The sequence below is a fragment of the Phocoena sinus genome, chromosome 5 (assembly GCF_008692025.1).
Source record: "Phocoena sinus isolate mPhoSin1 chromosome 5, mPhoSin1.pri, whole genome shotgun sequence".
NCBI lineage: Eukaryota > Metazoa > Chordata > Mammalia > Artiodactyla > Phocoenidae > Phocoena > Phocoena sinus.
The window spans coordinates 65903688-65928519 of NC_045767.1; the positions used below are offsets into that span (position 1 = coordinate 65903688).

A 24832-nucleotide genomic window follows, 5' to 3' on the forward strand; every position below is an offset into this window, starting at 1 on the left:
ACGATATGTGCATAATTCTGCATCTATGTTATTTTTTAATAAAGTTTTTAAAAAATCCATGTAAACTACTTGACATACAGTAAGTTACTGTCAACAATTCCTTTTCTCTCCGGCTGAGTGATCACCCTCTAAGGCTTTAACTTTATTCCCAAACACAAGGAAAATGGCAAACAAGAAAGAGAAATACTCACAGAGGGCAGGCTTTGACTGGGCACTCGATGGTTTAGATATTTGTACTTAGGGGTTAGGAAATTATGCTAAATAGGTAATTTTTGCTATTGTCTCATGTTCAGAATGCTTCTTTCTATAAATGCTCAAATGCTCAGTTGCATTTCCAGAATTTCTCCTCTTAGGAGAGCATCTTATATGGAAAGGGGAGATTAGGTGCCTGTTGGGAAGCTGAGTTTGTATACGACTTTGTATGACTGAGAAAGTGTCGGTGGCCATATTTGAATTGGGATGGGGGTGAAGCTGACAGAAATACCATTCCCTGCTGCCACCACATTTTGGAATAAAAGTCTTGAGAAAGGAGAGGAAAAATCCCAGCAGAATGCTACTGGCATGACCCAATGTTATCATGGTACCATGAGCTCAAAATGTCTTGACCCAGCGCCCCCAGCAAGGTCATCTCAGAAACAATTGGGCTCCAGCAACTTGTCTTACCTGCCTCAGAATGACTAAGGCCTATTTAAGCCTCGTGTTTGGTTAATCATTAAAGATTTTTGCCAAACAAAGTAGAACAAGCCAAGAAAGAAGGTTGGCTAAAAATTAGCTCAGGAAAGGTCATATTTCTTGCAAATGCAAGGTTTGGTGTTGCTTTTGATTGTGGGTATGACTGTGTGGAATGGAGTCACAGGATATATAACCCTGTTGAGGAAGCCAGTGCGTGTCTGGAGATTTTACGTGGGACCCTCCTCTACCCTCACAGTCATCTGGAGGACTATGGGCCTCCATCACCTTTGCTGAGAAGGCTGCATTCTTGTGGCGAGGGAGAGTGGGGACAGCTTGGCCGATGCTTGTATCTGCTGTAAGACTCCAGAGAGGAAGGATGGAAGTCCCCAGAAGGTGGAACCTGGATCTAAAGAAGGAAGGGGTGGGAACCCTAAGAGCCTTGGCTGCCCCTACAAACTCTCCCATAGAAAGATCAGTGTTGGTGGGCATCACCTGGGGCCAGGAAGGCCGGAGAGAGGCAGTTGCCTGCTAGGGGAGTGCTCAGATGCATCATCAGTTGATTGCTAGACAAGCCCTCAGCCTCTCAGTTTAGATAAATGTGGGGCACCCCCATTTTCTAAAAGAAACTCAAAGTCCTAAATTGGCATGATTTAGGGTTCTTCCTACTTCCTTGTTATGCAGGCCAAATCTCTTCCTTCCACGGTTAATATGGGCCTATCAATCATGTTTAGTGTTGGAGGGAACAAAGGTTGTGTTTCCCCACTCCACACCCTTTCTCCTCCTTTTTTGAGGTTGCCACACTGAACTTCTTTCAGGTACTTGACTATACCACGCTTTTTCTTCTTGGCCTGGGCATTTCCTGTTCCCACTTCTCCCTGCTCATCTGCCCTTCCTCCTACTCATCCTGTCCTTCTTTGCTTAGATGCCACTTCCTCCCCAAAGTCTTCTTAACCCCTTGCCCAGGCCTGGGTGCGCCTCCCATTTCATAGCCCTTGCAACACTGCCTTATCACGCCGGGGAGTTTCTGGAGGGCAGAGGGGGTCGATTTTGTTGATCATTGTCTCTCCAGTGCCTCATACTGTTCTGGCACATAGCTGGAATTCAACAAATGTTTATTGAAAAAAATGGGTGAACAAGAGCATAAAAAGGTGCCAAATGGAAAGGCTTAAATGAGAATACAGTGGGGATGCATTCACACTACAGTTTATAAAGAGGAAGAGAAAGGAGATAACTTTGTCTTTGACATACCAGGCTTTTTAAAGATTCGTTAACTCATCTGATTTTCCCAATAACCTTATGAGGTCAGGATTATTATCTCTGTTTTACCAATTAAGAGACTGGTGCTCAGAGAGGCAAGGCGTCTTTTCCAAGGTCACACAGCTGGTAAATAGCAAAGCTGGAGGTTCAGCCCCTAGGCATCCCAACTGCAAGCCCAGCCTGTTCTACCAGGCCACAGTGCTTGACAAGTATTTAGGCAATTACATTTTGGTGTGAGGAGTTAGGAAACAGAGGAATACTGGGCACCTAGAGAGGGAAAACTAATGAGAAAGAGAAGAAAGGCTGTATCCAATCTGGTAGCTTAGAACTTGGAACTGAAGCAAAACTCATCTCCTGAGTTTCATTCTGTATTTAAACCTACTCCTGTCCTTGACCTTGGATGGTCAGAGAGATGGAGAGTGTGTCAAGGAAATGGTTGGGCAAAGGATAAAGTGAATACATCTGTTATCCTATCAGTAATTTTTTTTTAAGATGAAGATATAATTTTTTTTTAGGGTCATTGTGCCAAATGTGATTTCGTCAAAATAGCCATGCCAAAATGTCACATTTTGTTTTTTGAAAAAACCCAACTCTGATATAAAGGTTGCCCAAAAGACTTTATAATGTTGGGCTGGCCAAAAAGTTCGTTCGGGTTTTCTATACCATCTTATGGAAAACCCTGAATGAACTTTATGGCCAACCCAATATCATGTAATATACTATACACATCTCTTGAAAATAGTCAACTACCCTAATGCCCTTAAAACAGGGCCTGGCAAGCCAGTAGAATCAATTATAGTTAACAAAATATACCCAGCACAGTGTAGGCCATGTCACAGCACCCACTAAAATGTTGGACTGTCCATAGGATTACCCTTCGTGAGAAAAGAAAAATTAGAACTTTGTTTTCTAGCTGTTTTGACTTCCAACTAAATAAGTGCTTATGCATGTTGTCTTGACAGATATTTTTGGAATTAAAAACAAATTGGGGCATCTATCCTAGTGAAGAAGCAGAAGGGTACAGTTGACTTCTTAACAATAGTTGTTTAGCCCTCTCCATAATCCTCGATACGGCACTGTAGATCGAATTCCTTAAATCTACCAGACAATTTTAGCAGCTCACCTAGTGCTGTGTCTTCCAGGCTGAAAGTAGGCATTTCAGCCATTCTTCCTTCAGTTCCCATCCCCCCAAGGAAAGAGGCTGCATTTGAAAACACACTAAAAGCCAACCAACAGAAAAGAAACTACACTTGGAGAAAAGCTTTCCTTTTCTTTTTGTTGACCGTGAAGTCGGTTGTTGGCACTACCGAATCTGTCCATGTCCAGGGTCAGTGTGTTTGCTGTTCGAAAGTATCTGGGACTTGGAGTCTGAGCACAGATTTCTGCCCTGGTTCCTACCAGCTGTGGGACCTTGGCCGGTCACATATCTGCTCTGCATACTTCACTGAGTTCTTGTGAGGTCCTGTGGCAATGGAAGCCAAAAGCCTAATGAATCACCCAAGCAAAGCTTTTATCCCCACCCAACACACTATTTACCTGCTTATTTTGTCCGTGTTCTCCCACTGGAATGTAGGCTCTATGTGTGCAAGGTTTTGTTGGTTTTGTTGATGCTGTAGTCACCGCAGCTCCTAGAACAAAGCCGGGCAGGGCAGCATCTAGTAGAGGTGTAATATGCATTTTGTAAGACTGTTAATTCTTTTTCTGACAAGAGCAATCAAACTCTGATTCTGCAACTTGAAAAGTATCTGTACTCTTCTCCTAGAACAAGAAGGAGTCAGCAGATCTTGTTCCCCTTGAAAACACTGGCTAATGATCTGTCATCTTGGGAAGTTCCCTGGCCTCTTCTGCCTCTGAAAGAGCCTTTTTTCCTTTTAAGAGGAAGCAGGAAGTTAGAATTCTAAGAAATGTGGGTCGGGAGGCCATGACCCAGGCTGCTCAAGACTAAGAAGGTAAAATTCTTAATCAACGGCAAAGCCACGTGGGGCAGTTTTTAGAATTCCATTGACAACCTACCAGTTTCCCTTGAATCACTTGATTGGCTTTGCTGATGGATCCTACCTGAAGTTAGTGATGATCTCTAGAGAAAAAGGCAGTACCCTGCTAATCTTGCTGGGTGCTGTGAAAAAGGTGAAACAGAGGGCTTTGGTTTCCAATGCGGTGACCAACATTAGGTCACCCCAGCACTTTCATGAGACCACCAAACAACTCGAGGTCTCATCAACTGCCTCCATGTAGATTTCTGAGTGTAATGCTCTTGGGATCATAAACAAACCAGTGCCAAGAACAGTGACAGGCTTTGCCACATCCCATTCTAATCCAGGTGCCGAGTAGTAGATGAGTGCTCAACTTTCTACCACCTGGGCACACGTTTGAAGACACTGATAATTTACAATTTTTACTATGTGCCTCATCTTCATTAGTAATTCCAAATCAAAGATATGATTTTTCTCCAGCTGAAAATAATGAATTAGTTCCTTCTATGCTGTAAGGGTTATTCTAATTTTGTTAGAAAAAAAAATGTGTATAAAGAAAAACACAATTTAAAATAAGGTCTTGAAATTGCTTTAAAGAAAGCTTTATTTACTACATACATCCTAAGAATGTATTGTAAATGAAGCAAGATCTAAATAAACTTAAAAGCTTTTCAAATACAATGCAACTAAAGATAACAACTAAACTGCTAGCATGTTTGAAAACAGAGAACTCCAAAGTTTGTTTTTTTTTAAACATTTATATAGTTTGTTCTTAACCCTAAAAAAAGTTCACATTTCAAGTTACAAACTTACCTCAGTAGTGTACATATGTGAAATGTTTTTTCAAACAACAGGAACAGACAGACCATAGGTAGGTAGGAGGCTCACTGATCCTTAACGGGCTATGTCAGCAACGTTTATTTTTAAGGTAGTTTGGTAGTTGCCATGTTAAGACACCATTTTTTTCCTTTTTCTTTTTTGCAAATAATTTACAGGCACATGTAAAATACAGTAAGACCCCTGGGTCAGTCTCATCCAGTGAACCTCTGTGATAATGAATCCTTCACTGGAAGGAGAGTAGGAGAGTACTCCTTTCACATAAAGTCAAAGGATGGGGATCTAATCCAGACTGCATTTTGTTGGATTACTCATTACAACAGATTTGAGTTTGGATGCAGTTTGCTGGGTACAGAATCAGGAACATTGCACAATTACTTTATGTCATTTAAGAACGATGGAAAGGAAGGTTAGGAATGTTTAAAGGCCTTCGCAGGCACTCAATAATTTTATAGAACAGTTAAATAAATATTGCTTATATATAAAGAATTCAACCCACCCTAAGATGAGGGAGAAGAGGGCATTTGGGAATCTCTTAATTTAAAATGTAAAACAAAACTAATACATTTGCTAAGGGCACTATCCTATTATTAATCCACAATAAGAATGCAGCCATCAGCAAAATTCAGTGAGTAGAAGGTTTGATGGAATCTCCAATATGACATAAACACACAACTGTGGCCGTGCCATCTATTGCACACCTCACTTCCTTGATAGAACCTTTAAAACAAAATATTCCAAGTTGGTGTATTTCCTAAAGTAGATGACAATCTTAACAGTTTACTGTATTTTACATTCACTCTGCTAAACAAAGGCCTTTAACCAGGCACAAAACACTGCAACAATACATTTACTTCCTACTAAAACAAAACTGTTCAATAACATTGAAATAAAATGGTTTCACTTTGCATTCAACTAGGTACCATGAACTTCTGCAACATAGAACAGCTAAAAACAAGGATTAGGAGATATTTACAAACTATCTGTTACTCCTGCAGGTCTCTCCTCCTCCTCCTGGCTGTGCATGCCCCAATTCAGTTCACCTGCCACCTGCACGGCAACGGAGGGAGGCCCTGTTCAAGAAACAGTATTTCCGACACCGTGACAACCACAGACATTTCCCATGAAACATGGTAAGGCAACTAGAAGCGTATCTGCCGACAAGAGTCTTTCAGGGTCTTGTCTACAATAACATTCTCTGTCTCTACAAACTTATACTTCAAAACAAATATAATAAAATAAAAGCATTAGGAAAGGAATGAAAGTTGTATATTGGACAATTAAATAGCTATGCAAAGATGTCTTATGCAAACTATTAAAATCTTGTGCTTACACATACTCTGCTATTGAAAATACCTCCCAACCAAACCAAACGCCCCCAAAAAACCAAAAACCCATAACAAAAAACCCCAACAAAAAGAAGTATAAAAGTCATCAATGTTTTCTCTGTCAGAGTAATGCATTTGTCCTAGACTTGCCAAACACGAAGGTGGGTCTGGGAACAGGGGGACAGGGTGGCCAGTGGGTGGGGAGAGAACCTATCTAAGAGCAAAGGCACTTGGAGAAGGAACAGGGACCCAGGGTGATGGTGGCAGGTGAGAGAGCTTTCCAGTGTTTGGACTCAGAAGTGTGACAAGTCTTTCAATGTTGGCTTAAGGAGAGGTCGAGTGTTTAAAAAACAGAACCGTCATGGATAACACATAGTAACACCCGTCAACTTTTAATTCCAGCAGAAATAGAGGTTTCACTCATTTTAAAATTGCACTTTCCAGTATAACTTTTAAAATAACGTTTTATGTAGTATTTTTAAAGCACTATTGTTTGTATCTTTAAATATTGAATATATTTTTCAAAATAGTTCCCTAGCTGCTCACGTGTGCTTTTTAATATATAGTTGATATATTTACTATTGAAGGTACTACAAAATAGAAATCTCTGGAGTGCAGAAGTTAAGAAAATAACCTTCATACTGAAAATATATCCTTAAAAATACAAAAACGAAAACCTCTATACAAATGTACTACAGCATACAAATTTTTAAGAGATGGTGTTTAAGGCACAAACCATTGCAAGCCTCTTAGAAATGTACAAACACAGGTCTGCTAAATTGAAAACAGTCTTAAAAAAACTAGTGAAAACTTCATGTATATAAAATATTCCAGTATGGTATCTGATAACATTCTTCACGTTCAGGTTTCGTGTGTGCTAACCCAACACGGTCTTTCTTCATAAATAGTAAAGTGTTCCTTCAGTGATCGTGGTGGGTGGATCTCAGTAGGTCTGGTAGACGTCGTGGATGGGCACCTGGATAGCAGCGGCGGGGAAGGCCTGAGGTATGTAGCCTGCGTACCCGCTGTAGACGGCGGCCGCTGCGTTCTTCTGCAGCGTGGCAATCGTAGCTGTGGTCGGAGCAGCAAATGGCACATAACTGGCCCCGTAGATCCCGGCAGCGGGAATTCTCTGAACGTTCGGAGCCACCGTGTACACTGGGGTTATTGGGCGGCCCTAAGGAGGAGGGAGAGAAAGAATCCTTACTGAACATGTGTAGCTACTTACTTACCCATTCATTCATTGATTCATTCAACTCCCAGGAGTCTGGAGGAGAAACAGAGAAACAAAAGTTGCCATTCTTGGGCTTCCCTGGTGGTGCAGTGGTTAAGAATCCGCCGGCCAATGCAGGGGACTCGGGTTCGAGCCCTGGTCTGGGAAGATCCCACATGCCGCAGAGCAACTAAGCCCGTGCGCCACAACTACTGAGCCTGCACTCTAGAGATGGCGAGCCACAACTGCTGAGCCCACGTGCCGCAACTACTGAAGCCCAGGCGCCTAGAGCCTATGCTCCACAACAAGAGAAGCCACTGCAATGAGAAGCCCACGCACCGCAATGAAGAGTAGCCCCCCGCTCGCCACAACTAGAGAAAGCCCGCACGCAGCAACGAAGACCCAACGCAGCCAAAAATAAATAAATAAATTTATTGAAAAACAAAACAAAACAAAAGTTGCCATTCTCAGGGCAGAAAGGCAGAGGGGTAGACAAACAGTAACTGTAAGGGAGTGAGGCAGGAGCCATTAAAGTAAGGTGAAGTTGCATCCTCAAGGCTCATTCGAATTCAGCTGGTGACACTGATGGAATTGGAATGCTCTGGGAAAGTTCCAATGCTCTGGAATCTTCTGCCCACCATTCCACACAATCAGCCTATGCCCCAGAGTGAGCTAGAGATGGGAGTTGAGGTCTACCCTTTACTCAGTTGATCTCACTGTAACTAAGAAGAAATATTTTTCCTGAACTACATGCCAGCTGCCTGAACTCATACTTAACTGAAGAAACATGATGTTTCAAGAACGGAGAGAAAGAAGCATAGTCTGTGACCACTTTACGGAACAAAGTACACAGATCTCCAAAGGGTCAGCTTCTTAAGCTGTGACCTAAAAAGATTGTGACCAGACACGATTTTCAGCAAATGTGATCTCTTCAACCGTCTCCCACCTAAGATATGACACCACTATATAAACAAATTGCTGTAGAAGCTTCGAGAAGGAGCCAACTAACTTGAGGAGCCAGAGAAAGCATCTCAGAAGTGGAGACGTTTGAGCTGGGTTCTGAAGAATAAGGTGGGGCTTCCACATGAGGAGGAAGTGGGGAAAGACAAGCTAACTGAAGCTGCCTCACTGCAGATGCCATGCTGGCTCTGAAAGTCCCTGCTGCTTCCTTCCCTCCATTTGAAAGTGTAACATACTATGTTTTCAGAACAAATAGGAGTATGCAGGGAAGACTGGTTCCGTACTTCCCGAAGTGTTTGCTATGGAGCTCGTTCTCTGAGCTGCTTTATGGAAAAGTAGATAGATGTTTGGTAAAATAAAACACACATTTAACGAAACATCTGGTGCACCTTATGTTTCATAGAATGCCCTCTAGTACATGCTGCTGTGGTCTCCTTGTCTTAATGTATCTTTAAAATAAACAATTCAGGATATGTGAAATGGAGAATTAGGTTTTAAAAAATTACTTCTTCCTGGATTTTTATAAAGGAATTACTTATCATTCCTCTACAATACCTGCAAATCAGAGTCACAAAATTATGTGCAAAGGAACTTCATAACCTAAGAGTCATTTCTTTCAACTGTAACCGAAATAATAATTATACTAAATGAGAACAATAACAGAGATTACAGTCTGCTAGGCACTATTCTAAGTGCCTTATTTGTATGATGTTGTTTTTCTTTGAAAAATATTTTTTTACCTATTTCATTTTATTTATAAATTTATTTTTTGTTTATTTTTGGCTGCGTTAGGTCTTTGTTGCTGCGCGCGGGCTTCCTCTAGTTGCGGTGAGTGGGGGCTACTCTTCATTGCGGTGTGCAGGCTTCTCATTGCGGTGGCTTCTCTTGCTGCAGAGCACGGGCTCTAGGCACGCAGGTTTCGGTAGTTGTGGCTCACGGGCTCAGCAGTTGTGGCTCGTGGGCTCTAGTGTGCAGGCTTAGTAGTTGTGGTGCCTGGGCTTAGTTGCTCCACGGCAATCCTAACCACTTCATCACCAGGGAAGTCCCGGTGACATGGCTCTTAAGCAAGGGGATGTGTGACTCTGGAGCCTGTGCGTTTAGCCTTGCAGTCACAATGAATATCTTATTAGAAACGCTTTACGACCAGGCAGACAATCTTCAGAACTGGGAAGACTGTGGTTTACAGCAAGACAGCAAGCCATCTTTTCCAAATGTGTGGACATCTCTTTAATGACAAATGCACAAAGGGAAGGAATCACAGGGAAGGTGACATGTGAGAAAAACCTTTCCATGTGCTACACTGCAGCCCAACACCTGGGCTCAGGTGAGCGCAATGGGGTTGGGCTGAGCATAGGGAGTTGGGGAGGGGGAGAGAAAAAGGCCTCAAATTTTGCTCCTCTCAAAAAACGAATGGTTATCTTTGCTCTATCTGTACCACCGACTTGTTGTGAAGACTGAGAACACTTTGAGAAATCAACGTGAAAAAATGATCGTCTATACCTGCAAGTTTTTTTTTAAATTGCTTGCAAAGGCTATATGAAACTTTGGATATAAAATGGCTAAACAGGAACATCCCTGAGCACCTGCAAAACAGAGGAGGAAGATCGAAGGTGTTCCCCAAGAAGGTTCTGGAAGCCATGCTGGGAACTGATTTCCAGTGTTGCTCTACTCCAAAAAGTTTTCTATTTACTGATCCGTGGAGCTTAAAATGCTCCTTGGGAACTTCCCTGGTGGCACAGTGGTTAGGATTCTGCGCTCCCAGGGCAGGGGGCCTGGGTTTGATCCCTGGTCGGGGAACTAGATCCCACATGCACGCTGCAACTAAGAGTTTGCATGCCACAACTAAGGAGCCCGCCAGCCGCAACTAAGATCCAGTGCAACCAAATAAATAAATGAATAAATATTAAAAAAAAAAAAGCTCCTCCCTCTGCTGCAATTTGGCAGAGAACACAGAGGCGGCAGAGGACTGAACACGTCAGAGAACCCAGGTCAATGAACTCGAGGCAGGATACAGAGTACTTAGACCTGAGGGAGAGTGGCAGGGCCACACACACTCAAAGAAGCCATTCCCACGTTACAAAGGAAGTAGCTCCTGGCATTCTGCAGAATATACTGGAGAAGGAAACAATCTCCACAGGAATCAACTGCTAATGACAGCACACTGAACAAATTCCCAAACCACAACTTCGTGTAAAGACCCCACAGCAGCATCCAGTGCAGACTGACGTAAGATAGAAACAGTCTGCATTCCAGAATGTGATCATGAAGCCTGGAACTTGGGGTCCACCAGAACTGTGACCATGCAGCAAAGACCAAAGTTCACGAGTTTCTTAGTAAAGAGGAATTAGAAATTATTAGCAAAATTCCACAAAGTAATGCCTGTAGGTTACTGTATATATTTATAGTCAGGCCACAGGAATAACTACTTTGTGAGTCATTTCCAACCTATTCCTTTTTTTTTTTGGCTTTTTGCAGTTAAAGAATACTTGACGATATATTGATAGATAAACTTCACATGGCCTGACCCTTTCTGAATAGTGCAGTCAAGACTGGGGCTCAGGGCTTCCCTGGTGGCACAGTGGTTGAGAGTCCGCCTGCCAATGCAGGGAACACGGGTTCGTGCCCCGGTCCGGGAAGATCCCACATGCCGCGGAGCGGCTGGGCCCGTGAGCCATGGCCGCTGAGCCTGCGCGTCCGGAGCCTGTGCTCCACAACGGGAGAGGCCACACAGTAAGAGGCCCGCGTACCGCAAAAAAAAAAAAAAAAAGACTGGGGCTCAGAGTGGGCAACAGCAAGCAAACAGCAGGCTACTGTGAGGGTTCACAGTCTGGCTCTGTTTCGGCATCACTGAGGAGCTGGGACAAAATATGGATTCTAGAACCCCAGCCCAGTTCTGCTGAACTGGAATATTCTGGGCTTTGAATCTAAGAATCTCTGTTTTATCAATATAAACATGTCCCCTGGATAATTCTTACTCAATTAGGTAAAAGACATCCCCGGCCTGAGTTTTTAATATGCTTATTGATTGATAAGGTAGTTGAGATTCACTGCCTCACAAAGGAAAGCTTCAACGAGATTATTTTTCTGTCTGGATGAATGATATATCACATAAGCATTCCCTGTGTACTACACATTGCAGATACAAAGCAAAATAAGACATAACTCTTGTTCTGGACGAACTTTGTTTTAATTGGGGAGATAGAACACACTGGCAGTCAAATGCCAAGGAATACTGTAGGTAATGAGAAGTATGGGAGACATGATTTCCAAGGTGAGATGTGGATGGGAGAGATTCTAGAGAAGAAACCACAGAGAGGAGAACACTATGAGTAAGTAGAGGTGGGGAAGGAGGATGGAATAGTAAGACTGGATTGGGAGGAGATGTGGGAATAGTTGGATATGGTGGTAAGAGAGGAGTAAAGGCAGGTTTTGTAAAGTTTCATGTATCTTTATCTCTATAGATATTTCTCTAGACATTTCTCTCTCTACAGCCACATGCATATATATGTATGCATGTATACATATGTATCTACTGATACAGAGAGAGGGAGGGAGGGAGTGAGGGAGCAGCAGGACTTTAAATAACTCTTCACTGAACTATAATCTGGAATGGGAAAACGTGAACTATCTCCCGGGATTTTGTGTGTCAGCTCCTTAACAATAAGAACATGAGTTAAAAATTATCCAGCATCATAAAAAAAAAATAGTATGTATAATATTATGACACTGTGAAAACTTACACATGCCATTTTTGCATACTGCTTCCCATCTTTAATACAGTGACGATACTGGGGTAGTACAATTATTACTGAAAATTTTTCTGTCCTGCCATGATTTATCTTACAAAATTTGTCTGTCATCCAGTCCCATAGTTCTAACGGAGAGCTAGGCACACAGTAAATTCTCCTGTGGAGTATTAAATGAATCCACGACAAGTGAGGCCTCACACAAACGCAACGACCGCAGTAAGAACCCTACCTGGAAAGGTGGTGGCGTGGACACGGCAGGGATGACAGCGGCGGCCGCGGCAGCGCTGGCTGGGTCTGGCTGCACAGCGATGGGGCTGATCATGTGCTCCATTGTGTGGATTTTACCATCTTCAATCATTTTAGGAGCTGGAGCTGCCTGAAACATGGAATACTGGGCCCCGATGGCAGGGATGGCCACTGCAAGAGAAGTAAGAAGGAAACACAGGTCAGTCATCCAGTCACTGAAGGAGGTCCATCACTTTCTCAATATTTTTAAAAACCAAGTTTAGCAGCCAAGGGCTCTCCCTGCTAACTAATGCTCCCTCAGTACAGGTGCTACCCAAGAGGAAGAGAGAGGAGGTGGCAGGTACCCCTCGTCCCCTTGACTTGACTTTCAAAAGGAAACACATGGGTACCAATGGGGTCTCCCCATAGATCATCAGGGAAGGAAAGCTTAGAGTTAGGTTTCTGCACCCACATTTCCTACTGCTTCTAACAGAAAATCGCATTTTGACTCTTACTCTTGAGGTTCTACAGAGCAAGAAAGGGCCTTCTAATTCTGAGAAAACAGTCTCAGAATAAGAAGTGAGAGCAGGGGCTTGAGGCCCAAGAGTGTGAGAAGGAGACTGCTGGTTCCTTATCACTCATCTAACTCGTTACCAGACCCGCTGCCCTTTTCACTTTCACCACGTTTTAAAAAGCTGGTGCTGTTGAGGGTTTCATTTTGAGAACTCAGAGGTCTGTGTACATCCTCCCCACCCCACATTTCAGATTTCAATATTACTGACTCAAGGAAAAATACATAATAAAAAATGGAAAATTCCCTAATTTTCTAATGGCCAGTCATAATAGCAAAGCAGTAGAGTGACTGCTTTTTTTGGTGGTACCTGCCAATTCAAAGACATGTTTCTGTGAGTCAAGTCCAAAGGGCTCATTTCAACCAGAGATTCAAACAGACAGCAGTTATCGAATGTCAATGTATGATAAGGAGAGGTAAAAAGAAAAAAAAATACTAGCCCTGATGTGGGGGAGTTTGCGTGAGTGTGTGGTATGTGTGTGTTGCAAGGAAGAGCAAGAATATTGAAATGCATACACAAAGTAACCTTTCACTTATGTTTTTTCTCCAACTGTAAGTACTTTCTTCTAATAAAAGCTGATGATATAAGGTAAAGAGAAATGACTGTGGGCTAAACAATGATACAGCCATTCAATAAAATATACCTAAAATCTTTTTTTTTTTTTTGCAGTACGCGGGCCTCTCACTGCTGTGGCCTCTCCCGTTGCGGAGCACAGGCTCCAGACGCGCAGGCTCAGCGGCCATGGCTCACGGGCGCAGCTGCTCCGTGGCATGTGGGATCTTCCTGGACCAGGGCACGAACCCGTGTCCCCTGCATCGGCAGGTGGACTCTCAACCACTGCGCCACCAGGGAAGCCCAAAATATACCTAAAATCTTAACCAAATCTTTTACCTGCCTTTCCATCCATGTGATCTTGTGCCCAGATACTTCACTACTGCCCTGGTGTTCCTCCTAAAATACATAGTTCTAATTTTTTGGATTAATCAGAAATAGAGGTCATGGGGATAGGGCCCAGAAAGGGTTATAAGTTTGAGCCATATTTGAGTCGTACTAAGCAACTCTGGATTATTCTGTCAGCTACTACATGCCCCAGAACACAACTATATGCTTAAAGGTTGTTTAAGAGTTCTTTTCTCTAGTTAAATCTTAAGCTAATGCCAACAGGAGTCCCTTTCCCAACAAGTAGAAGTGACAAGTCTTGTATCCAGGCTCTGCTTTATGGAATTACAGGGAGAAACAGGATCTGTTTTACACTGCTTAAAGCACCAATGGCATTTATAAGGAAATCCAGTCTAAGGAGTCACTTACCTGCAGAAATTGCAGAATTTTTTCACAGGCATTAAAAAAAAAAAAAAAAAAAAAATCACCGGATTACTTAAAAAGGAAACTCTACTGGGAAAATGCTTTGTAAGCTCTATGTGGCCAATGCCAACCTACGCCCCACTCGCACAGCTCCCTTGAGTCTGTTTCAGCCGGGAGAAGGAGTGCAGACCTCAGCCAACAGAAAGTCAGAGAGGCTGAGCTTCCAAGTGAGGATGTTCTCAAAGAGTTCTTCAATCTACCCTCCATGAGACCGGGAAAAGGTCTGGAGGAGGATCAGGGAAGAATCTCCCATGTGTGGGCTTGTGTGGTGTGTGTAAATAGGGAGTCTGTGCTATGTTCACACTGTGGAGTTAAATAAAGCTCCTTGCAGGTTAGGATCAGAAAGACCTGTTTCACATTAGGCTAACGAGCACTAACAATGTTGGAAAACTGGTTTGTGGGGCCTGGTCTGTGGAGGGTGGAAGCAAAGTTCAAGGTCCCTGGCTTGAATTACTTGAGTGCCCCTACCCCCAATCTACGGATCCAGCAAAAGGCGGAAATGAGAGCTGGAAATCAGCCGCAAAAACTTTCACTGCTGCTCCCAGGCATTCTGGTTTGTTAAGACCATGACAAGAGACAGCAGTGTTATTTGCTCCTGAAGGGGAATTTTCTACCCTTCCAAGCAACTCTCAGAACTAGCAAAGAAATGCGCCTTCTGGCTTCCGACGCATGTGGTAGAAATAGGCTTGAGTAAGCAGAAGAAAGTTTTTAGCTGGTAGAAGACACAGAAGAGACTCGTGTTCTTCTCTCTCTGCACACCCCATCCCAATCTGCCTAGTTGAGAATCTGCCTAATTGAAAAAAAAGCCTAACAACTGGTGATACCCATTTGAAAAACCCACTATCGGAAAGTTTGACTGGAACGTGGTCAAAACTAGACACTAGACTATCTCCCTAAGTTCTAGATAAGAAGGCCCAGGAGGCCACGTTCCTTGCCTAATCTTCGGTTGCCTTTGAGAAGAGGAACCCATATGCAGATGAAAGTACCCAAGGAAGTCACTTCAAAGGGAGGGCTGGGGTTCAGGCTGAAAAGATCCATTCTCACGCCAGTTTATACTGACCTGTACCAGGTTTAATGGCAACTGGATTGACGGCAGAGATTTCCAAATTCGGTACAAGTTCATATCCTTTTTCTTGTTGTTTTCCTTTTCCTTCATGATATCGGCTATATATACCACGGCCAGCAGAATATCCCCCAAGGTAGGAACCCCTGGGCCCTGGGGCTCTGTTGCCAGCTGCACCTCGACCCCGGCCTCTTATGCTGCCTGCTTATAATAACAACACAAAACATGATGAGCTACCAATAGCAACAGTACAGGAGGCGGACCTTAGCTCAAGGTTCCTGGCACTTAGGTGTTTGCGCTGGCTCTAAGCTGCAGGTGGCTACACCTCCGCCCTTCAATGAGCTCGAAGATGCTTCACACCTTCTGTTCCAGCCTAGGTGCACCCTAAAATGTCTGCTTAATGCGAGAGATGAACTTGAAGGATGAGTTCCTAGGACTGCAACTGCAACTCCAATAAATAAAAATGTTCACAGACTGTAACAAAGTTAGTTGTGGAAGGGGAACTGCTAGTCACCTTTCTCATTTTACGCGTGAGAAAACAAGCCTCGGGAGGTTAGAGGGGCTGACTTAAGTCACAGAAGCAGTCACAGAAGCACAGAACAGGACCCAGAGGCTAAGCATTCTGCTTCCCAGTGTAATGCCTGGTTTCATTACAGGCTAGCCAGTGACTACAAACAACAAAACAACCCCAACAAAAAACCCAACGACAACACTGTGCCCCCTAATCCCCAACATTCTAAAGATTTCATTTCACACGTAGTTTTAAACCTAAGAACCCAGAGCCTTGCGGACTAGCCCCACAGTAGGTAGGCCCTGGAAAGGCTGAGCGCAGGAAGAGCTTGCATGCGCCCATGATTCTACCACTCATCCCACACATACTAACGATCTGCATTTCTCTCAGTGCTGTAGAAGTGCATGCCTTAAGCGCCAGCAAAGAACAGAACCCAGAACCCATACCCAAACGAGGGTGGGTAAGGGGTTCGCCGTCCACCGGCTCGGTAAATGACAGCCACCAGACCCCCGACGCCGCCCGCCTGGCAGACGCGGATCCCTGGGCCTACCCAGGCAAGGAGTCCCCACTAACCTTTCACGAAGTAGTCCCTGTTGGGCCCAATGAGCGCGTTGTAAGGGTAGCCATAGTAGGCCAGCGTGTAGGGGTCGCAGGAATACACGTAGCTGGGCTGCTGCACCACTGCCGCCTCAGCTGCGCCGCCGCCCTTGGCCGCCTTCTGGTAGCGGGAGTACTGCTCCTTGTCCACGGGCTTGGCCAGCGTCACCTCGAGGCACGAGCCCTCCAGCTCGGTGCCGTTGAGGTTGTTCATGGCGTGCACGGCGTCCTCGCGGCTGGCAAAGTGCACGAAAGCGTAGTCGCGGATCTTCTTGACGCGCTCCACACAGCCCGGGTTGAACTGGCCGAAGCTCTTCTTGATGGTGTCCTCGGTGGTCTCGATCATGAGGTTCCGCACGTAGAGGATCTTCACAGTCTCCATTACATCCTCGTCCACGTCGATCTCAGGCTCGGCCCAGTCCACGGCGATCTGGTGGCCCCAAAGCTGGATGCGGCCGGGCATGAGCTTGCGGCGCGCCATGGCGGCGGCGCGGTGGCTCTCGTACTCGACGAAGGCGAAGCCGCGGTTCTTCATCTTGTCGGCCGCGCTGGCGTAGACGATCACGTCGAGCACGCCCTCCGTGACCTTGGCGATCTCTTCCAGGATCTCCTCGCGCTTCTTCATCTTGGGGATGCCGCCGATGAAGAGGCGGCAGTTGTCCACGCTGCAGCACACGCCGAGCAGGCGGCCAGGGCGGATCTCGTAGTTGTTGAGCTCACGCACGGCGCGCTTGGCCTCGTGCTTGTGGCAGTACATGACGAAGGCGTAGCCGCGGTTCTTGCCGTCGAAGTCCATCATGAGGCGCAGCTCGTAGATGCGGCCCACTGCCTCGAACACGGGCACCAGCTCGTCCTCGTACACGTCGCGCGGGATCTTGCCCACGAAGACCTCGCAGCCGCGCTGCGGGTGCGGACCTTCCCAGCCGGGCGGCGGGCCGCCATACTTGCGCTGCCCGTTCTCCTGCACCATGCTGTAGCCCGTGCGCTCCATCAGCGCCAGAAGCGCCGCCTCGTTGGGCGCGCCCGCCACGCCCTCGGGCACCTTGGCGGAGGACCCAGCGGCCGACTCGCTGCTCATGGCTGCGGTGGAATCCTCTGCGGTCATAATGTCAAAGGCATCCAAGCCCGGCGGAAACCTGGGGGAGGCAGGAGGGAGGGGGTGAGTGTGGAATCTTTACCGAGTTGAGTCAGAACTTGTTTTTTTTTTTTTCTTTCTTTCTTCTTCAAAGCCATACAAGACTCACGCTTAACTATCAGGTGGTTGAATGAGAAATAAGATAGAGACCGCTCTAGATATGCAGCAGCTCTAAAATTGTCTAAATTGGGCAAGGTGTTTTGCAGGAAAAACCAGAAGTGACTCGGGGGAAAAGAATCAGAATGAGCAAGTACTTCCGCTTAGTCAGTAACCCAATAGCTTTGAAGCATAGAGAACCTGCTGTCATTGTTGAGGAAAACTTCACGTTCTTGCAGCAGTTGGCAACATCTTTTGCTTAATTCCTGCACTGTCAAGTCAGACTGACTTCCTTTTAGTTACAGCATTGTACCCCCTTTATTTCGTTGACAGACAAAACCTCTTTGCTTTCTTTTTTAAGACAGCTTTTTTCATTTAGGAATGGAAGGAGGGCAATGTGTTTATATTAAGGAAAAAACCGAGGAGGTGTTACTGAAGATACAGAGCTGTGTGCGGAAGCTTTTTACAAGGAAGAAATGGAACACCCACATTACCAAGGACTTGTCCTGGGAACTGTGCTAAGAGCTGGTAAGTCTGATTTTTACGGTGTCGTTCCCTATCAGCAAAATTCTTGGTATGAATCATTCATGGATTTGGAATCAGTGCACAAAGAGCTAGATTAAGTTCAGGCTGGGGGACTTGTGAAGCGGCAACAACCTGATAAACTACACTATAGTTTTCAGAGAACTGTCACATGCATTATCTTATTTGATCTTCTTAATCTCCTTTCATGGGAAGTGATATTATCATTAGTCCCAAATGTCTATGGGGAAATAGGCTCAGAGAGGTTGAGTAAATTGCTCATTTCACACAGCAAGTATCAGCTCATATCAGGACTCGATTTCAAGGCGTATGGCTCCAGATTCCACGTTCTTTCTTTGAAACCAGTGCTGAGCAATAGAACTTTCTGTGACGATGGAAAACCTGTCACTAGCCACTTGTGGCTACTGAACACTGGAGATGTGACTATTAAAGAATTTTTCATTTTACTTTAAAATTAAATAGCTACACCAGTGCAAGTCTAAATCATGCCACCTTCACTCCTATAGCATAGGGCTCACGGAAATGATTTTAAGTTATGCAGTGAGATTATCACTAGGAGCTTCGTATTTTGCGTTTGTAGAGAACAGCTCTGATTAGCTTTTTAAAAAATGAAGTTTAGTTCATTTTTTGGGTCTGTGATAGTATTCAAGTAAATTCTATGGAAATTAAGAAAAATAAGAAAAAAAGTTATTCCTAATTCTCCTACCCAGTGATAGCTACAATTAAACTTTCCCATCTTTCTTCCAATAGTTTCTTTTGGAGGGTGGGAGAGGTGGAGCTGGGCTTCCAATAAATTTACATCCTGCTGCTTTACTTCATTTTAAAAGCATTCTTCCACGCTCCTAAAACTGTAAAAACATACTTTATAATAGCTGAATAAGGTTTCATCTTTCAACTAAATTTTTTCCATTTTTTATCATTTAAAAAAATTTACGAGGCCAGACACTATAAAACTCTTAGAGGGAAACATAGGCAGAACACTCTATGACATAAATCACAGCAAGATCCTTTTTGACCCACCTCCTAGAGAAACGGAAATAAAAACAAAAACAAATGGGACCTAATGAAACTTAACAGCTTTTGCACAGCAAAGGAAACTGTAAATAAGACAGACAACCCTCAGAACGGGGGAAAATATTTGCAAATGAAGCAACTGACAAAGGATTAATCTCCAAAATTTACAAGCAGCTCATGCAGCTCAATATTTAAAAAAACAAACAACCCAATCCAAAAATGGGCAGAAGACCTAAATAGACATTTCTCCAAAGAGGATATACAGATTGCCAACAAACACATGAAAGGATGCTCAACATCACTAATCATTAGAGAAATGCAAATCAAAACTACAATGAGGTATCACCTCACACCAGTCAGAATGACCATCATCAAAAAATCTACAAACAACAAATGCTGGAGAGGGTGCGGAGAAAAGGGAACCCTCTTGCACTGTTGGTGGGAATGTAAATTGATACAGTCACTATGGAGAAAAGTATGGACATTCCTTAAAAAACTAAAAATAGAACTACCATATGACCCAGCAATCCCACTCCTGGGCATATACCCAGAGAAAACCATAATTCAAAAAGACACATGCACCCCAATGTTCATTGCAGCACTATTTGCAATAACCAGGACATGGAGACAACCTAAGTGTCCATCGACAGGTGAATGGATAAAGAAGATGTAGCACATATATACAATGGAATATTAGTCATAAAAAGAAACAAAATTGAGTTATTTGTAGTGAGGTGGATGGACCTAGCAACTGTCATACAGAGTAAAGTAAGTCAGAAAGAGAAAAATAAATACCATATGCCAACACATATATATGGAATCTAAAAAAAAAAAGGTTCTGAAGAACCTAGGGGCAGGCAGGCATAAAGACGGAGACGTAGAGAATGGACTTGAGGACATGGCGAGGGGGAAGGGTCAGCTGGGACGAAGTGAGAGAGTGGCATGGACTTATATATACTACCAAACATAAAATAGATAGCTAGTGAGAAGCAGCCGCATAGCACAGGGAGATCAGCTAGGTGCTTTGTGACCACCTAGAGGGGTGGGATAGGGAGGGTGGGAGGGAGACGCAAGAGGGAGGAGATATGGGGATACATGTAAAGCAATTATACTCCAATAAAGATGTTAAAAAAAAATTTACTACTGGGAATTCTACATAAGAATATTAAGGGAAATTTCAAGGATAATTAAGGTAAGTTTGATCATTTAAAGAAAACAAAACAAAACAAAACAAAATATAGGGACACAACAGAAGATATTTATTTGCCCACTGGCCAACCAATACTTCTTTGGTTCATTTGCTGTAACATCAAGGGGCAGTACAGTTTAGCAGTGGTCCCCAACCTTTTTGGCGACAGGGAACAAGTTCGTGGAAGACAATTTTTCCACGGATGGGGTGGGGGTGGGGGATGGTTCCTGGATGATTCAAGCGCATTACATTTATGGTAGTACACTTTATTTCTATTATTATTACGTTGTGATATATAATGAAATAATTATACAACTCACCATAATGCTGATAGGAGGAGGAGCTCAGGTGGTAATGTGAACTATGGGGGGCAGCTGTAAATACAGATGAAGCTTCGCTCGCCCACCCGCCGCTCACCTCCTGCTGTGTGGCCAGGGTCCTAACAGGCCAGGGACCGGTACCTCAGAGGCTGGGGACCCCTGCAGTTTAGTGGGTCAGTGACTGGCCACTGGAGCCAGAATGCGTGGTTGTGTGTGAATCCTAGCTCTAACACTTCCTAGTTGTATGACCTGGAGCAAGGATATTCAGCTACCCCATGCCTCAGTTTCCCTATCTATAAAATGGGAATGATGACAGTAGTATTAACTTTGTTGAGTTTAGAGAAGTGAGTTAATACATACAAAGCACTTTGAACTATGCCTGGAACATTGTAAATGCTCAAGAAATGTCAGTTATTATTCTTCATCCAAACTTCTGGGTAAAACTTCAGACCAATTCTTTCAGTTTTAGAGTAATTTTGATACTTTCTCAGTTCTTTAAAAACATCTGTTTGATACGGCTTCTATTCTTATTTTTAATTTGCTTTGCTCTTCAACTGCTTGAAGGCTGGTTTGGCAACATATCCAGTTATCATGAAGCCTTTTTTCTGGTATAAATTTGAAAATATACATCAGTTCCTGTAGTTTCAAGTTGAAGCAGAAATTCAATATCAAATTTGAACATGAAGATCTTTCCCTCCTTCCAAAAGGAAGATAAGGATATATTCTTAAGAAGATTATCTGTACAAACACATATGCATTTATAATCTGTGACCTGGGAAGCAAATGCCAGGTACATATATAAACATATATGAGGGAATTCAAGATCTTACATAGTTGTCCTACATAAAACAGTGACTAAAGTCCAAAGGAATAGTCCTTATCGCTCTGCTGAGAGATGTGGAGTTGACTTTTTATTTTCCTAAAATTGTACTTTGAAACTACCATTTAACACACAAAAAAGTTGTATAACAGTCAGGCTAGAGGAGTCATTCCCAATTCCAGCCCCATTAATTTCACCAAAAATTCTGCTGCTTTCAGTAACATATCATCTCTTTTAAAATAGTTATAGCTTATTTTCCTATATCTGCGAGCCAAGAAAAGCCTTTTTTTCCTGAGCTTTCATCATCTGGAATAAGTGAATCATGTTACTGGCCCCCTTTCCCTTTTTTCTTTGGCCACTAACAAGTTCAGGATTGACTTTGTCACTTTAGTTTTGTAATTGTATAGGACATCACAACACACTCTCAGGTTCATCTAATCGTGGCTATTGGTTCATTTTTTTTAGTCTTCTATATCCCCAATGCCATGAATTTAGCTATGTATATTATTCATCTTATTGTTTTCATGTCCTTGGAAGCCATCTCACATAATTTTGGCATTAGGAGAGGAATAAATGCACATATATGTGAATATATATATATAAAATTTGCATGAGATATAAATTAATGTAGTGTTTAAATGAACTATTTTTTACACTAACTACAAACACTAGCATAAAAACAACTGAGAACCACAATGAGATACCACTTTGCATCCACTAGCGTGCCTATTATAACCAACCAAACATAGAAACTAACAAAAAACCAAGATAAGTGTTGGCAAGAATGTAGAAAAATTGTAACCCTTGTGCATTGCTGGTGGGGATGTAAAATGGTGCAGCTACTATGGAAAACTGTATTGTGGTTCCTCGAAAAGGTAACAATTATCATACGATCCACCAATTCCACTACTGGGTATATAACCAAAAGAATTGAAAACTGGGACTCAAACAGATATTTGTACACCAATGATCATAACAATATTATTCACAGTAGCCAAAAGGTAGAAACAACCCAAAAGTCCATTGACACATGAACGGACAAACAAAATGTGGCATGTATACTCCGTGGAATACTATTCAGCCTTAAAAAGGAAGGAAATTCTCACACATGCTGCAGCATGGATGAACCATGAAGACATCCTAAGTGAAATAAGCCAGACACAAAAGGACAAATATTATATGATTCCACTTAGATGACGTACCTAAACAGTCAAATTCATAGAGATAGAAAGTAGAATGGTGGTTGCCAGGAGCTGGAGGGAGGGAGAATGGGGAATTAGTGTTTATGGAGTTTCAGTGAAGGATGATGAGAAAGTTCTAGAGATGGCTGGTGGTTATGGCTGCACACCAATTGTGAATGTACTTAATGCCACTGAACTGGACACTTAAAAACAGGTAAAACGGTTAACTTTGTTATGTATATTTTTAACACACACACACACACAATAAAAAAAAAAGAGTGAGAAAGCTCAGAGATGCAAAAAGAATAAAAAGATTCCATAAAATTAGGATTTCATTAGAGGCCATTTAAAAATGGTACATTCAATAAAACCTTATGGGCTACGAACTCCATTCTTCTCATCTTTATAAGATAATATACCACAGTTAAATAAATTACATGGTGTGCTGTTCAATGAGTTTTCAAGGCCAAAGGCATAGATATGTGAAAGATACATGGTTTATTTAATGCCTTATAAAAGGGGAACTATATGGCGTTAGCCGTATGATCCTTCTGTCAGAGATGAAACAGAAAACTTAAGACAATTAGACATGCTTTAGACCAAGGCTTGGTAAACTGTGCCATGGGCCAAATATAGCCTGCCATTTGTTTCTGTAAATAAAATTTTATTGGAACACAGCCATACTTGTTTTTTTTTTGAAGATGGTTGCTTTTGCAGTACAGTGGTGGGGTTGACTAGTTCAGACAGAGATTGCATGGCCCATAAAGGCTAAAATGTTTACTCTCGGGCTTCCCTGATGGTGCAGTGGTTGAGAGTCCACCCACCGATGCAGGGGAAACGGGTTCGTGCCCCGGTCCGGGAGGATCCCACATGCCGCGGAACGGCTGGGCCCGCGAGCCGTGGACGCTGAGCCTGCGCGTCCGGAGCCTGTGCTCCGCAGTGGGAGAGGCCACAACAGTGACAGGCCTGCGTACCGCAAAAAAAAAAAAAAGTTTACTCTCTGGCCAGGTACAGTAAAAGTTTGCCAACCTCTGCTCTAGGAGATGTGCAGAGAACATCAATGAGACTAAGTAACAGAGATTCCTATTGCCAAGTATTACAGTCACTTTTCCCTCTGTTTCCTATGCTGAGCAGTGACTTAATTTCAGGACAAAGTTTTAAGTTCTAACATATTTTAAAGAGTCTTCTTGAGCTGCCTTCCCACCCTCATTCTAAGCTGTTTTCCATTTAACTACATGGTCAAATTTGTGAGGCCTAGAAGAAGAGACATCTGGTAAAGATTGTTGGCTCAGCTCCTAACACTTTTATGTGAACAATTTCTTAAGATTTTAAAAGTGACACAAACACAGAAGAGTTTGTGTTCATTTATTCATTCATTCTGCAAATATTAACTGAGCACCTACTATGTGCCAGATACCTGTGGACCTCATCCTCACGGAGCTTACCTTGAACCCACAGTGTGGCTTAGAGTCTGTACCACAGCTGCGCTAAGTTAACTCTCACCATTGGGCTGAAATGATCCATGCAAAGCTCTGAGTGCTGAACCTCGCACCAAGTGCTCAAGAAATGTCAGCATAAGAAATCTGAACTTAGAAAAAGATATATGAACTTGAGGTAAGACTCTTACCCCTATGTAGGATTCTTGTGTTTGTACGGAAATAAGCAAGAGGTATTACCCCAGCCAACTTTAAACCAGTCAGAATGAGAAGCCTAGCTTGTGAGTTCTCGTGTAGACTGGCATATCAGAGCCTCCCAGATTCTGTTCACTGCAGGTAAGCTGTCTGGCAGTGTGATTCTCCATTGGTGATGTGGCTCAGGCGTCCAAGTGTAAGCCTGTTTCTCACCTAACCCTTGGCTACAGCAGTTTGCAAGAGGCTCTTCAGAAAGAACCTGAAGAGACTTGCTGCATTGGATGCAAATGGTACAGTCGTTCACAAGGATGCCAAATCCCCTGAGGCAGGACCCTCCCAACACAGAGCCGAGCTCACACACACTAAAAACGCATTAGTGGTCATTGAAGGCTGCTTGCATTAAACAAACATGGCAATATATTCAAAACAAATCATTTATTCACAGTTTGGCATGTAAAACAGAGGAGAATATTCTTTCAAATCAAGCGATTATTATTATGAACTATTAGCTAGAATTTCTGTTGTCTTTATTTTAGGTTGAGTTTGAGCTTGTTGGGGTAACGTAACATTCTGGGGTTAACTCA

At 43.3% G+C, this 24832-nt stretch overlaps 1 protein-coding gene across 7 annotated transcripts in view; it reads right to left on the minus strand.

Moving 5' to 3' along the window:
• Positions 1 to 4487: 4487 nt before the first annotated feature.
• RBM47 (RNA binding motif protein 47) overlaps positions 4488 to 24832 on the minus strand; it is a 166750-nt gene continuing 146405 nt past the window's right edge. For 4 of the 7 annotated variants that reach the window (XM_032632126.1, XM_032632125.1, XM_032632128.1 and 1 more), the window contains 4 exons: positions 16296 to 17455; positions 15209 to 15415; positions 12219 to 12406; positions 4488 to 7244 (listed from right to left, as the gene is read on the minus strand). In XM_032632126.1, coding sequence (XP_032488017.1) covers positions 7011 to 7244; positions 12219 to 12406; positions 15209 to 15415; positions 16296 to 17424 — 1758 coding nt within the window. In that variant the 5' untranslated portion in view covers positions 17425 to 17455 and the 3' untranslated portion in view covers positions 4488 to 7010. The remainder of the gene's footprint in view (positions 7245 to 12218; positions 12407 to 15208; positions 15416 to 16295; positions 17456 to 24832) is intronic. The other 3 variants (XM_032632131.1, XM_032632132.1, XM_032632129.1) reach the window with 2 other exon arrangements.